This window comes from Theropithecus gelada, chromosome 8, assembly GCF_003255815.1.
Source record: "Theropithecus gelada isolate Dixy chromosome 8, Tgel_1.0, whole genome shotgun sequence".
Taxonomy (NCBI): domain Eukaryota; kingdom Metazoa; phylum Chordata; class Mammalia; order Primates; family Cercopithecidae; genus Theropithecus; species Theropithecus gelada.
In genome coordinates this window covers 87,258,362-87,273,610 of record NC_037676.1, presented here as the reverse complement: position 1 = coordinate 87,273,610, position 15,249 = coordinate 87,258,362, and the positions used below count along the sequence as shown (strand labels likewise).

The 15,249-nt window shown below is 34.4% G+C and overlaps 1 protein-coding gene across 22 annotated transcripts in view; it reads right to left on the bottom strand.

Annotated features, from left to right (window-relative positions):
- Positions 1-15,249, bottom strand: part of RALYL (RALY RNA binding protein like) — a 757,987-nt gene that overhangs the window by 71,122 nt on the left and 671,616 nt on the right. For all 22 annotated transcript variants that reach the window (XM_025395091.1, XM_025395093.1, XM_025395085.1 and 19 more), the window contains one exon: positions 1,806-1,853. In XM_025395091.1, coding sequence (XP_025250876.1) covers positions 1,806-1,853 — 48 coding nt within the window. The remainder of the gene's footprint in view (positions 1-1,805; positions 1,854-15,249) is intronic.

Here is a 15,249-nt window from a genome sequence, read left to right as displayed (position 1 = left end):
ACCTAATTTAATCTGTGAGGGATGTTCGTGCTGAGATCTGAAAGATGAGGAGTCAAGTGAACCAGATGGTGGAGGGAGGTATGAGGAGATGGAACAACACAGAGAAAGGACCTGAGGCAGGAAGAACTTCTTGTGGAACTTACAAAGGGCTCTAGAGGCTGGAGCAGAGAGAATAAGACTCTTTAAAGGATCACAGTTTCTTCCTCTTTAAAACATCTATTGAAAACTTTTTTCTAAGTTTGCATTTTTATACAGTACCTAAGGGTTTTTTTTTGTTGTTTGCATAATACTTAAAATTAAAGGCTTAAAATATATTTACCTCATTTTTTTGATCCAATAATTATCTATAGTTGATCCTCATCTCTGATATGCATACATTATTACCAATGTATGCATATCACAGTTACCAATATTAGTTAAATAACACCAGTTCTCCGACAACACAAATTTTAGTTACTACAACATATAAACGGTAAGTAATTTAATAAAGTCCAAACTTTGCTTATAGCTTTTCCACAAATAAATACATAAATAATAAATGCACATGATAATAACAATGGTCACCAATCACATTCCTTCTTTCAAAGTCTGTCAATGATTTTTTTGCTGTTCATTGATTATTCACTTCACTCGCTTGTTTCAGATCATTAATTGTAATGCTTCCTTATCTCAGTGATAAAACATGTGGCATTTTACAAAATTGAATAATCAAAAGAAAGAATTGATCAATAAAGATGAAAATGCAGCAAAGAATCTAAGAGTGGTAATACTAGAAGTGAAACTCAAATAAAATGTAAATGAAATTACAGAGGAAATAGCTCACTACAGGGATGTTGATACTTCTCCACTCAAGAGACTCTAGGTATGGAGTCAGAGGAACTTAGTAAAGGGAAACTTATCGACATAAGTGAGGAAAGTGGATGTGATGTGATGAAACACATAAAGCTATGAAGGGGAAGTGACCCTGGCAAGAGAATCACACATTGAAAGAACTCTCAGAGATAGTTCACAACACTGATAGAATGTCAAAGCTAATTCAGCTTTAGAAAGGAGTATCCAACAAGGCATAAAACAGATGCCTACTCCATATCCTGTCCTGAGTTAGGAAATGAGAAGGTATGCACTGTTTTCACTCCTTCTGATAAGTGTTCTTTACAAAGAACTAAAACACCTTAATTCTTAATATTTTTATTGTTTTAAATTATAGTATACTAAATAACAATTAGCTTTACTATAGTTTCCTATTAATTTATAAAGAAGAGAATAAAAGTTGTTAATGTTTTGACAAACATGTTTAAGGTCATGAGACGATCCTGTTTCTTCCTCATTGCATGCTTTCATCTTGCATCATCACCTTTATGGCCTCCTATTGTCCTGCGAAGCAGGAACGATCTGTAAATTTTACAGACTCTACCCAATATAGCATTTTCAGTGTTTTATTATGTGCTTTAGAAGGTTGCAGTTACTTTTCTAAGTTTTCAAACTCAATCTTGAAGGATTCTAAATCAACAAATGACTTGGAAAATGATATTAGTTAATTAAATCTTCAGGATTTTATCTAAATATTAGACACCAAATCTTAGGTTTGAGCACCTCCAAAGTCCTAAAATTCCAAGATCCACTGTACTCAAGTAAGTATAATGAAAATAGAAAAATCTGTGTATTTTGTTGGGATTTAGTATTTTATTTTTAACTATAAAATATTGTTTTAAATACCATACTCAAGATCACCCATGAATAAAATGTACAAAATGGTTAAAAGATAATTTAAATCATAGGAAAACAAGGATGAAAAATTCACATACCGGTTGTAGAAATCATCTCTGTAGTAATCATAGTCAAAGACATAACCGCTAAAGAGGGAAACAAAAAAATTAGTTGGCATTTGTTTCAATGACATTAATTTTACTATTAACTTATGATGTTATAGCATAAAATTTGTTACTTTTAAAATATTTATTTTTCAATGTAATTATGTATCCAAAGGACCTTCCAAGATAATGTCCAATTTGATATGTCATGCCAAATTATTACATGTTTGACAATGTAGACACTGATAATGGTTTGTGTGGTTTGGAATGAAGATGAGAACAGGTAGCAAAATAAATACTTTAAAACTTTTAATTAGGTATGAATGAAGACCATAGTTTTTCATCTCAGACAAGATATCATATAGTTGTCCTTTCTTTCTGAGGTAATATAATTATCCTTTCTTCCTAAGGTATGTACAATGAGGCTACATAATGAACAAAAGGTATTGAAATAAGATAAATGGAAAGGTTTAGTAACCCATTCTTTATAGAAATGACAAACAGAAATGTAGTTCCTTGGAAATTCAGCATTTTTTAATTCTAAAAAGTATGGATTCAATACTTTAAACAGAGAAAAATTAGAAAAATAACTGTGGCTGTCTTACCAACAATACCTTAATATTTTAGCATATTTAAATATGAATTAGTAAATGCATTTCAGCGATAAGAGTATTATGACTAAGCTCCCTAAAGGAATATATTTTAAAAAGTCACCTCCATCCACTTGCCTTGTTGTTTGAATTTATGAAGCACTTTATATGCATTTTAAATACAGTCATCAAAACAACTCTGTTGGACAGCATAACCCGAAGAAACTAAGGTGCAATAGACCTAAGGGACTTGCTCAAATTTGCATTCCTACTAGGTGACATTGCTGAGATTTAAGGGAAAGTTTCCTGATTTCACAAGTGGGGTCATTTTCACAACACCTCGCAACACTCCCCAACCTGGAAGAAGTCTTAATGAGATGATGAATGGAGTAACTGTACCACAGGGGAGTAATTTAAAAAAAAGTTTACTTATTCATTTTCTTTTTATTGTGACAAAACATACATAACTCCAAATTTACTATCCTAATCATTTTAAAGTTTATGATTCAATGGCATTAAGTACATTCACAAAATTGTGCATTGTCACTATTTCAACAACCTTATCATCAACCTAAACAGAAACTTTGTACTCATTAAACAATAACTTCCCATTCCTGCCTCTCCAGACTCTGTCATTAATACAAATACAAATTGTACAATCACAGTCATGCAATATTTGTTCTTTTGTGTTTGACTTATTTTACTTAGCATATTTTCAAAGTTCATCCATGTAGTATGTATCAGAATTTCATTCCTTTTTAAGTATGAACAATATTCCATTAGGGTGAGATATATACATCCATACACACACACACACACACACACACACACATATATATATACAGGTGCCCATCTCCCAGGACTTTCCACTAAACTACTAAACAAAGAAATTAGAAAACTCCCAAATTAACAATCTAATACAGTACCTGGAGGAATTAGGAAAACGAGAGCAAATTAACCCCAAAGTTAGCAGAAGAGAAAAAAATTGCCAAAAGTGAAGCCGAACTGAATGAAACCAAGATGCGAAAATCTACACAAAAGATCAATAAAACCAAAAGTTGGCTCTCTAAATAAATAAACAAGATCCACAGACTGTTAACTAGATTAACAAATAAAAAGAGATCTAAACAAGCACAATTAGAGGTGACAAAGATAACATTACAATCAATCCCACAGAAATACAAAAGATCCTCAGAAACTATTATGAAGACCCCTATGTACACAAAATAGGAAATCTAGAGAAAATGGATAAATTCCTTGAAACACACCACCTCTCATAATTGAACCAGGAAAAAACTGAAAACCTGAACAGGTCAATAAAAAGTTCTGAAATGGGATCTGTAATACAAAACCCTATCAACCAATAAAAGCTCATGATCAGTTGTATTCACAGCTGAATTCTACCAGACAAATAAAGAAGAGTTGTTACCAATCCTACTGAAACTATTCCAAAGAAATCAAGGTGGAGAGACTTCTCTCTAATTCACTCCATGAAGCCAGCATCATCCTAACACCAAAACCCGGCAAAGAAAAATAATACACAAAAATCGGTAGCATATCTATATACCAATAACATTTAAACTGAGAGCCAAATCAAGAGTGCAGTCACATTCATGCTAGTCACAGACAAAAATAAAATACCTAGGAATCAATTTAACCAAGGAGGTGAAAGATCTCTACAAGGAGAACTACAAAACACTGCTCAAAGAAATCACAACATAAAATATAGAAAAACACTTCTTGTTCATGGATTGGAAGAATCAGCATCATTAAAATGACCATGCTACCCCCAAGCGATTTACAGATGCAATGCTATTCCTATCAAACTACCAACATTGTTTTTTAAAGAACTAGAAGAAACTATTGAAAATTCATAGGGAACAACAAAAGAACCTGAATAACCAAAGCAATCCTAAGCAAAAAGAACAAAGCAAGAGGCATCACATTACCCAACTTCAAACTATACTACAAGGCTACAGTAACCAAAAAGCATGGTCCTGGCACAAAAGTAGACAATAGACCAATGGAACAGGATAGAGAACCCAGAAATAAAGTCATACACCTACAGCCATCTAATCTTTGAAAAATTCAACAAAACTAAGCAATAAGGAAAGGACTCCCTAGTCAATAGTGCTGTGATACCTGGCTGATATGCAGAAGAATAAAGCTAGATCCTGACCTTTCACCATGTACAAAAGTTGACTCAAGATGGATTGAAATTTTTTTTTTTTTTTTTTTTTTTATGTGAGACAGAGTCTTCACTCTGTCGCCCAGGCTGGAGTGCAGTGGTGCGATCTTGGCTCTGCCTTCCGGGTTCACGCCATTCTCCTGCCTCAGCCTCCTGAGTAGCTGGGACTACAGGCATCCACCACCACACCCGGCTAATTTTTTCATTTTTCAGTAGAGACGGGGTTTCACTGTGTTAGCCGGGATGGTCTCGATCTCCTGACCTTGTGATCCACCTGCCTCGGCCTCCCAAAGAGCTGGGATTACAGGTGTGAGTCACCGCGCCTGGCTGATGGATTGAATATTTAAATGTAATACCCCAAAATATGAAAATCTTAGAAGAAAACCTAGGAAATACCCTACTTGATATTGGCTACGTTTTCAAAAGCAATTGCAACAAAATCAAAAATTGACAAGTAGGACCTAATTAAACTCAAGAACTTCTGCACAGCGAAACTATGAAGGAAGTAAACAGACAGCCTGCAGCCTGGGGGAAAATATTCACAAACTGTGCATCTGACAAAGGTCTAATATCCAGGATCTGTAAGAAACTTAAATAAATCATCAAGCAAAAAAACCAAATAACCCCACTAAAAAGAAGTCAAAAGACATGAACAGACACTTCTTAAAAGATGACACACAGGCTGACAACAAGCATATGAATAAATGGTCACCATCACTAATCATTGGAGAAATGCAAATCAAAACCATAATCTCACACCAGTCAGAATGACTTTTGTTAAATCAAAAAACAAGTGGAGAGGATGCAAAGAAAAGGGAATGGTTGCTAATTCCAATAAATATATTTGAGTATTTACTGAGTAGCAGAAATAGTGCTAGACATATTTGATGCATTCAATAGTTATTGATTGAGGGGATAATCATTTTCATAGAATAGAAGATCTCAGTATTTTCAGATGTAACCAAATAAGCTCACAAAGGAAATATGTGACTAAATTGTTTTTATAATTTTTTTCAGAGACTCTTTTTTTATGCTGTAATCTCAGACAGCAGAATTTAATTGCAAGAAAAAAATTACAAAGGTGTTATTAATATAGATGACAGTAATGATTTCCACTTATATGTCTTATACCTTCAGTAAATACTTCAATGATTGAAAAGCCTTCTGGAAATGTAAAAGTACACAAGAAAAGAAAATTCCTTTTTAATTTTTTTTCAGTTGCTGCTTAAATTATCTTGTCCAACCTGCTTATTTTTTTGTTCAGTCCTGACTGCTAAGATGTATTTACAAGAACAAGTTATAGCTAAGTATTCTGAATTGTTTGATTCTCAAGTTCCACTACCTGCCATCATAAACTCAATTTTACCTGTCAAAGTTAAAAATAAAATGAAATGCACAAACAGACCTGTCTTGGTAATCATGTCAAGACTGCTTTTGTCTTAATGGTTTGGGCTTTTAGCAGAAATGTCATGGCAGTAGTTGGCTCAGGTCATAAGCTATAAAATCAAGCTGGATTTCCAAGAAAGAGAAAGATATTCAAAGAGATTCAAAGATCACACCAGGGCAAGTCTGATTAATGGCAGCTATTGTTTCCCCAGTGTTCCTTACCCGCTTCTCAGTCCTTTTTTTGCGGGGGAGGGTCTCCTTTTCTCTCTTTCCAGATTCTATCTTTCATAAAAATCCCCTTTTTCTTTCTGAGTGAACCTCTATTTGAAATCAACTGCCAAAAGATGGCATTGTGAGGAGCCATACTCGGATTTTTAAGGTATTTTATGTATCCTAGAAGTGTATTGCCAAGAAGAATTGGTTTTTCAGTTAAGAAAAATTCCTGCCCCACACCCCTTTTCTCTCTCATAAACTGAGGGTGGTACTGTGATCCTTATGGGATGATCTATTTTAGAGAACTTTTGCAACTCTTAGTTTAGTATGACAATTTGGTTCTTAGGTAACTGAAAACAAAAATGATAGTAAATTAGATGTTTAGGGCACTGTCTAGGATGAAACTCAACGAAGGAAATGCTGAAGTTTTTGTTGCTTGGAAGCACAACCAGTGGCTTACGGCAGGTATCTGACCTTCTAGAAAAATGAAATGATGGTTTTGAATGTTTAGTGCAAATAAATATTTCATACTGTTTATTTAAAAATCTGGTACACTTTTATTAATTTTATCCTACTTCTCAGTGTGTCCTTAATCATTCACATTCACATTCTCTCAAAATGTAATGGGGAATCAGAATTGCTAAAGTAATTGCTTAGAGCCATACATCCACACTGTTTCTTTTATTACTGAAGATTAAATGAGGACCAAGTAACTTTCCTGAAATTTCATTTGAACTTTTTCATTTATAGAAGAATCACAACTCATTGGGTTTTACAATATATGTAATCAATTTTTATCTAATCCCTTTGAATTCATAAAGCCAGTTTCATATGAGTAGCCTAATACACAAAGTATTTCTTTTTATTTTCCTTCACCAAACTTCGTTAAAATATAATCTTAAGAATATTAATAAATTCCCTAGCACAAGTACAAAATATTTTAATGTGTTCTTAGCAAACATTTTGCCAATAATAACTACTACTAGAGCCTTCTCAATTGCTATAACTGGCTTCCTATATTAAGTTGAGTAATCAATTATTGAGTTCTTATTTGTAAGTCAGCTGCAATACTAGGAGTTGTGAATAATTATATCAGTAGAACATGACTTCTAACCTCAAGGAATTTCAATCTAAGTATAAGAGATTAAACAAATACACAGATGAAAGTAAGTTGAGATGGAATTTGATAACTGTCAATCAGAAATAAGAACTTCTATGAGAGTTTATAAGCAGGGGAAATAGGATGTGGTGAGTGAGACACAGGGATCAAACATAGCTTTATGAAAGAGCTGGCATTTGAAATGGACCTTGCAAAGAGTAGGGATTTGACAAGTGAATGTTCAAAAGGTAGGTCTTTCTAGATGATCAAGAAACCTGGTGGTAGAAAAATGTGGAACAAGTATGGACAATATGTTTTATGGAGATTATTCTCTCTCTTGGCACAGCTATTCTTCAGAATACCCATGGTTAGTTCTAGAAGTTATGAGTGCAGAAGATATAATGTAAAAATAATGTAGTATATAATTCAGCTAACTGGCTGAATTTCCAAAGCATACTTCCCTGTGGATAAGGTGAAATCAGAAGTATCCTTAGATGTATTTACAGGATCCTGCTTCTAATTTATCATAAAATGTTGGTGTAGGTTTCTAGCTGTCAGAGTATCTAAAGTTAAACAAATTTACAAACTTTGCCAATATAATATTGTGAACAAAAATCTGTTCATTTGACTTTAAGGAATACATATAAATTTGTACATTTACTTTGGTGTATGTCACCAATACATATGCACACATATATACAAAATTCCAAAACAGTGAAATAAGCTACTTAGTCTAAGTTACATTGAGGAAATATTCAATTTATTTTCAAGGACCTTTGTAATGGGGGAGAAGGTGAGGAGAAACCTACTGGGACCTAAATAATTATGATATCTTTTATAGAGTTCCTGGCTACTGGTGAATCAGTATCTGTCACTTGAGGAAGAGAAAATGGCTAAGAAGTTCTAAAGATTAAAATAATCCACCTAACTTAAAGAGTTCTCATGCTTCACTTGCTGTGAGTCAAGTTTACTGTCTCACACATTTAAAGGATGATTACTTTAATTGATAGAGCAGTGACAATGTATGAAGAGTAAATTTTGGAAATGAGAAAAAGAGGAAGAAAAAAACCAATTATTTTTCTTTCTTTTGGCTAGTAATACAGGGTTTCTGATTTTGGAATTATCATTTTGAATGGGGTGCGCTGTTACTTTTCTCTGTACTGTGTCTGTTAGGAAGTGTACTTAAATAAAAATAACAACAACAGCATAAAAACCTTCAATTAGTCCCCATGGCTTACAAGGTAACCTGCAGACCTCTTCAATACTAAGGATCCTACAAAATGTAGCTCCTTTCTCTGACATTCTTCCACTATTCATTCAATTACTCTTTTAATCCATCAGCATTTCTCAGCACCTACGCTCTGCCTGGTGCTACTCTGGTACAAAAAAAAAAAAAAAAAATTCTTGCTCTCAGGCAGAGACGTTCTTGTATCTTGACACAATCTTCTGCATTAGCTCACTTGATGGCTCAACAAAAAGTTTCCTGTTATACTCTCCATCCATCAACATGTGTTGTATATTCTTTCTGCTGGAAATATGTCCATTCTTTTTTTTTTTTTTTTTTTGAGATGGAGTCTCCCTCTGTCGCCCAGGCTGGAATGCAGTGGCACAATCTTGGCTCACTGCAACCTCCGCCTCCCGGGTTCAAGCGATTCTCCTGCCTCAGCCTCCCAGGTAGCTGGGACTACAGGCGCCCGCCACCACGCCTGGCTAATTTTTGTATTTTTAGTAGAGATGGGGTTTCACGATGTTGGCCAGGTTGGTCTCGAACCCCTGACCTTGTGATCTGCCCGCCTTGGCCTCCCAAAGTGCTGGGATTACAGGTGTGAACCACCGCACCCAGCCTAATATGTCCATTTTTTTTTTTTTTTTTTTTTTTTTTTGAGACAGAGTTTCGCTCTGTCGCCCAGGCTGGAGTGCAGTGGCCGGATCTCAGCTCACTGCAAGCTCCGCCAATATGTCCATTCTTAAAGGCCTAACTCAAGCTCCACATCTTCCCACATTATCAAGTTTGTTGAATTAGACTAAATTCCACTTTCTGTGCTATTCTTTGATTATAGTTTATTTGAATTTACATCCAACTCATGCTTGTCAGCTCTCTGCTTCTCTTGCCACTTAGCTAATCTGTATAGATTTATTTTTGTTAGCCTTTCCCGTCACAAGCCAGTGTTTCCCTTCCATTAATCATCCCCATCTCTCTTATTTGAACTTAATCTAATTTATCTGAATTTCTTGACCCTGAAGTTTTCAGGGTAAAATATTCCAGGAGGGCTCATGTCAAAATCCTGTAGAGTATGATCGATCTCTTTAACTGTTCAATGTAGTCATTAATGTTCAGGTCTCATTCTTATAGCTTCTTAAACACACTTTCTTCTAAACATATTATATTGTATTTGATTGTTTATGAGTCTATCTCACTAGATCATAAGCTCTGAAAGGCAGGGTGTTCTAGTCACCCAAAGATATATTTTTTAAATCGAGCGTTACCCATCTACGGAACTTTCCACTATAGTATTTACTTTCTGTAGAAAAGTAAAGTGTTTTCATTAGAATTTTTCAAACACCCAAATATTAATATTAGAATATTTAAAGCATTACAATTGCTATATTGGGTTAGATCTTTCTTCCATCTATCAATTTATTGCTGGTCAGCTCTAAATCTACCCTTTTTTTGAGCTTGCTTTGTAATAATGGAGCTGGACTCTATGAACATTCCTCCTTTGCCTGCTGACACAGTGTTAAAGTTTGGCAGTATAGGGTGCTGGAGTAAAACTGCAAGGCATAGAAGAAGAAGGAGCTTCTTTTTCCAGATGCTTTTCTTCTTATTCTCTGGCACAGCTACCAGCAGCTTGTCAGAGGCCCAGTGATAACCATGGGCATCTCAGCAGAAGTTTTCTACTCATCACCTCCAGTCCACCAACATCCCCATAGACTTCTCTGACCTTCGGTCAGCTACAAATACATCTTCTCCAGTGAGATTTGAATCTCAGCCCTGGGGAGAGAGACTCTCTTCAACTTTGTTTTTCCCTTGAGTACTCACCCTCAGCCACAGAGGTAGTAGCTGTTCCAAGCACTTTCTATTCCAATATTCTTTTGCAGATCTTGACTGACACAACCCAGTTTAGGCTGGGTTGTATTTCACGTGTTTCGTGTTTTTGTATTCCATGTTTGTTGAGAATAACCATATGTAACATGTAGACAATGAGTACGCTTGTCCATTTACAAGTAAATGTTTTTCATAGTTCGTTGATATTTTTATAATTTGACAATTGAATTAAAATGATTTTTTCAAAGTTTTCCTTCAAGGGTAAATATATCAACTACACAAGCTCTTTATGGTGGAGACTAGCTTTTAAAAATGTTGGAGGATGATGTCAAAACAGTTGATAATAATTAATTATAATAATGTTAACAGTTAACCTTTACTGAAGGCTTAGCATTTATCAGCCACTATTCTAAATGCTTTACATATATCAAATTATTTCATTATCTTAAAAATTCTATGAGTTAATATTAATATTATCTTGACTTTATATATGAGCGAACCAAGGCATCAATATAATCAAAGTTCATAGCATAGACTACTTTGATATTGCTGTAAGAAATTGCTTCCCAGATACTGCTGTAAGAAATACTTGAGTGTTTTTGTCGATTACAATCTCAATATTAAGCCACAAAGATAAGGAAATATTGTTTTTTCCTTTTTTTGAGATGGAGTCTCGCTCTGTCACCCAGGCTGGAGTGCAGTGACACAATCTCTGCTTACTGCAACCTCCACCTCCCGGGTTCAAGCGATTCTCCTGCCTCAGCCTCCCAAGTAGCTGGGACTACAGGTGTGTGCCACTATACCTGGCTAATTTTTGTATTTTTAGTGGAGACAGGGTTTCACCACGTTAGCCAGGCTGGTCTCAAACTCCTGACCTCAAATGATCCACCCGCCTCGGCCTCCCAAAATGCTGGGATTACAGGCGTGAGCCACCAGGCCTGGCCAGATAATGAAATCTTAATTGGCATTAAATGATTTGTAGTGTCTATTAAAAAAAGGGGTAATAATTCTATTGGGCTTTCACTTTGAGCCATCACTGGAAATATTTAGTTTAGTATGCGTCAGTGCACTTTTAAAATTTTGACCAAGTAGGATATGTATAGATGAAGGAAATTAGGATGGCCAAGAGTCTCAAGACAATGCCCCTGTATAAAAAATGATTGAATTAAATAAGGATACTTGGGCTACAGAAGACAGTCTTTGGGAAGAAAGGTGCCTAACTGTTTAAATATTTGAAAGGCTGTTGAGTGGAAGAGGAATTGAATTTCTTCATTGTGGCTCCAAAAGGCAGAATGAGGATTAAAGGGTAGTAATCATAAGGAAGACTGTTACTGCTAAATTTAACAAAGAAATAAGATAATTAATACCAAATACCGCAAGCTTCTAGTAGTTTAAACAAAAAACAGAATCGTAAAATGGAAAACACCATGACAAAACATCGTATGTTGTAATATAACACACAGATATATATGGCACAAGAGCCTGAAAACTATTTGTTGGGAATTCTTTTTAGAGCAGAGGATTAATGCATTATAGCATTATATAGTTCTGGGATATCTTTCACGTTAAAATTTCATAATTTTATTAAAATTAAATTACATTGTTAAAATGTAACATTTATATATCGACCTCCAGATTTTCAAAAGCTGGTACCCTAAATCTGGCTCACTTTCCCTTAGTACTAGTTCAGTTTCTTTGACTCTTCCCAACCAAACTGATGCCAAGTCAAAAAAGAAATATTGCACTTCATATTCTCTAGAAAGAAATAAAAAGAATGCTTTTTCTAAGAGAAATAAAAAGAATGCTTTTTCTAAAATGCTTTTTCTAAGACACAGTGAATACCTGACTCAGAAAAATTTATAGCTTTAGATGCCTTCATTCTTAAAGAAGAAAGATGAAAAAGTAAAGAACTCAGACCTAATCTCATTAGACAAAGAGCAACCTATACACCAAAGTAAACCAGAGAGGTCATTAGTATCAGTTTCAGGTGTGGAAATCTATCAACATAATCTGGAACAAAAACAAATTAAAAGAGATTACAGATTTTATCTGTAAATGCTAAAGAGACATTTGATAAAATTTAAGAGGTATTTCTTATATTCAAAGTAAAAAAGTAATAAGAAAACTACTTAAACACAATAGGCTGTAGCAAAAACAAGTGGGGAATATTAATTCAGCATAAAACAGTAAAACTATTCAAATTAAAATGAGAGGACAGCTTTTTATTACCATTATTATTTATAAATATTGAAGATTTTAGCAAATCTTTATATACTAAACATTGTCATTCCTCTAGACATATGCACTTGATTTTCTGCATTGCCCATTTTTCCCAAAATACCTAGCTATTTATACATGTCCTCTATTACCTTTTTATTACAAGCTCATACTACACTGGACACATATTATCTAAAATGAGCATTTCGTACAAATATTATAGAAGCAAAAGTAGCATATTGAATAATTCTTCCACTCCCATTGAACTGATTTACACTCTTTGTCAATTATGACCTTTTTGTGTAAACATGACTTATTATTGTGGTTTCTATTTTTTCCCCACTGATTAATGTCAGTTTTTATACCTAAATCATGAATTTGTAGAAGAGATAGTGTCCCTCCTATTACTATTATTCAACTTTTTAAAAAAAATCTCCTCAATATTTTACCAGCTGAACTTTTTTAATGTCAAATTTTCCCCCTCCCTGATTATTTTCTACCCAGTCATTTTAAATGAATCACTTTATCCCTTCAATAAATTTCCCAGTTAAAGAACATGACTAAATATTTGTTAAACATATGTTTGTAAAATAGGTTGAGCCTTAAGATGCTGGTGTTCAGGATAGATAAAACCAGGTGAGTGGCTATCTTTCTAGAATTTTGTCTGGGATTGGTACATGATACATCATAATTTTCTGTTGGTGTCTTTCTGGCATACTTCACACATAAAAAATGACGTAGCTGAACACAGAGTTCTTGTGTTACAATCCTTTCCCTAAAAAATTCTCCAGGATTATCTTCACATTAGCACATCACAGAGAAAACTGAGTTCGATTTTATCTTTTGTCTTAAAGTTAGCCTCTTTTTAAATTTATGGATTCCTATAGATTTCTTTACATTTCAAATTCTAAATGCCTCATTTAGAAAAATCAATGAATTATATATTTTACTTTTTATTATTGACTCATTTTCTATAAAATTGTCATCTTTGGCAATGGCTATTATTTACAGATTAAACTCAATGGTGTTTCATCCCATTTTTTCTTTTGTTCCCATTTTTGCCACTTTTCCTCTGTTTTTCTCATGGAATGTTTGTTAATTTTCCTTAATATCATTTATTGACCTTATTTTCATCTGTAGTATCAAATCTTTAATTTACTGCTTCAAATGGGGCATTGTATTGAATTCTGTGTCTTAAAGAGTTAACTGATATTTTCGAAATTAATCTCTTATTATAACCTATAAATGTTTCTTAGAGGTACTTTCCTTCTGAATATTAAGGAGACATTTTATCTAATATTCTTTAGTTTCTAGAAAAAAATCTTATTCTCAAAACTGAATTCTCTTTGAGCCCTCAAAATATTGCTCTGTTTACTTGTACTGAAGAATTTATTTATGAACTTCCATGTTTTTTCCTCATTAATTCTTTTCTGTTTGGTTAAGTCAATATTCAATGTTTATATTGGTATAACAACATAAATATTATTGGCATAACCACATGGATATAATAGTTGAGGAACATACTGTGCAATGATTATATTTCCTTCTTGTACAATCATTGTTTACTTGGCACTTATAATGGTCTACTTTTTTCATTCTTCCTGGAGCATTCCACTTTCCTGCTGCAACCCAGACTGGTTCTCTCTGGGTCTGCTACAAAGCTGTCATCTTGGTACTTCTCTTCACCAGCCACCTTGAGGACTTCCTTCTCTTTTGTGTTAGACTCCCCATTTTTTTTTGGTTAGTTCGATAAGTTTGGTGAAACAACCTTTAGATTTCTTAGAAATAGCTTGTGAGTAATTATATTTCTGAAAATACAGTTGATTCTCATTATTCATGGATTCTGTATTTGTAACTTTGCAAAATTTGTGACCTCCTAATCAATACTCACAGGGTTTTTATGATCATTCAGAAACATGCACAGAGGGTAAACATTTTGAGTTACATGTTCCCAGCTGAGGTCCAATGAGGTGACACTGCCTCTTTGTTTCAGTTCAAACTGTAAATAACCATCTATGTTATGATCTATTTAGTGTCTCATTTTTCACATTTATGTGCTTTTTCTTGGTAATTTTGTAGCTTAAAACGGCCCCCCAGTATAGTGCTGAAATGCCGTCCAGTGTTCCTAAGCACAAGAAGACTGATGTGTCTTATGAAGAAAATACGTGAGCTTCTTTAGATGAGCTTCTTTCAGGCATGAGGTGTGCTGCTGGCTGTGAGTTCAATGTTAATGAATCAACATACATATTGATATAACATACATTAAAGACATAAGGTCTTTAAACAGAAACACACCAACAGCAAGTTTGTGTGTTGATTGGTTGACAAAAATGTTGTGAATTTCCTCTGAGACCAAAAGATTCCTCTGAGACCAGAGGCTCACAGGAATCTAGCCCTATATTTCCCCTAGGACCAATGGTTCAGTATTTGCTAATTCTGTGACTTCACAGAATATAACTTCCTCAAATAACAAGAGTCACCTGTATCTTTTAAAAGTCTTTGTGCTTGATTAACAGTGTATTTGGTTTGATTGATTGTGTGGGCCTTCTGGCTGGAAATAATTTTCCCTCAAAATTTTAAAGGCAGTGAAGAGGGGCTGGGGGTCGGGAAGTGAGAGTGGGACCTGGTGTCCTGAGGGCCATGGTGGGCCTGCCTCAGCTGTATCAAACAGATCTTCCTGGAAAGATGAAACCTGATGA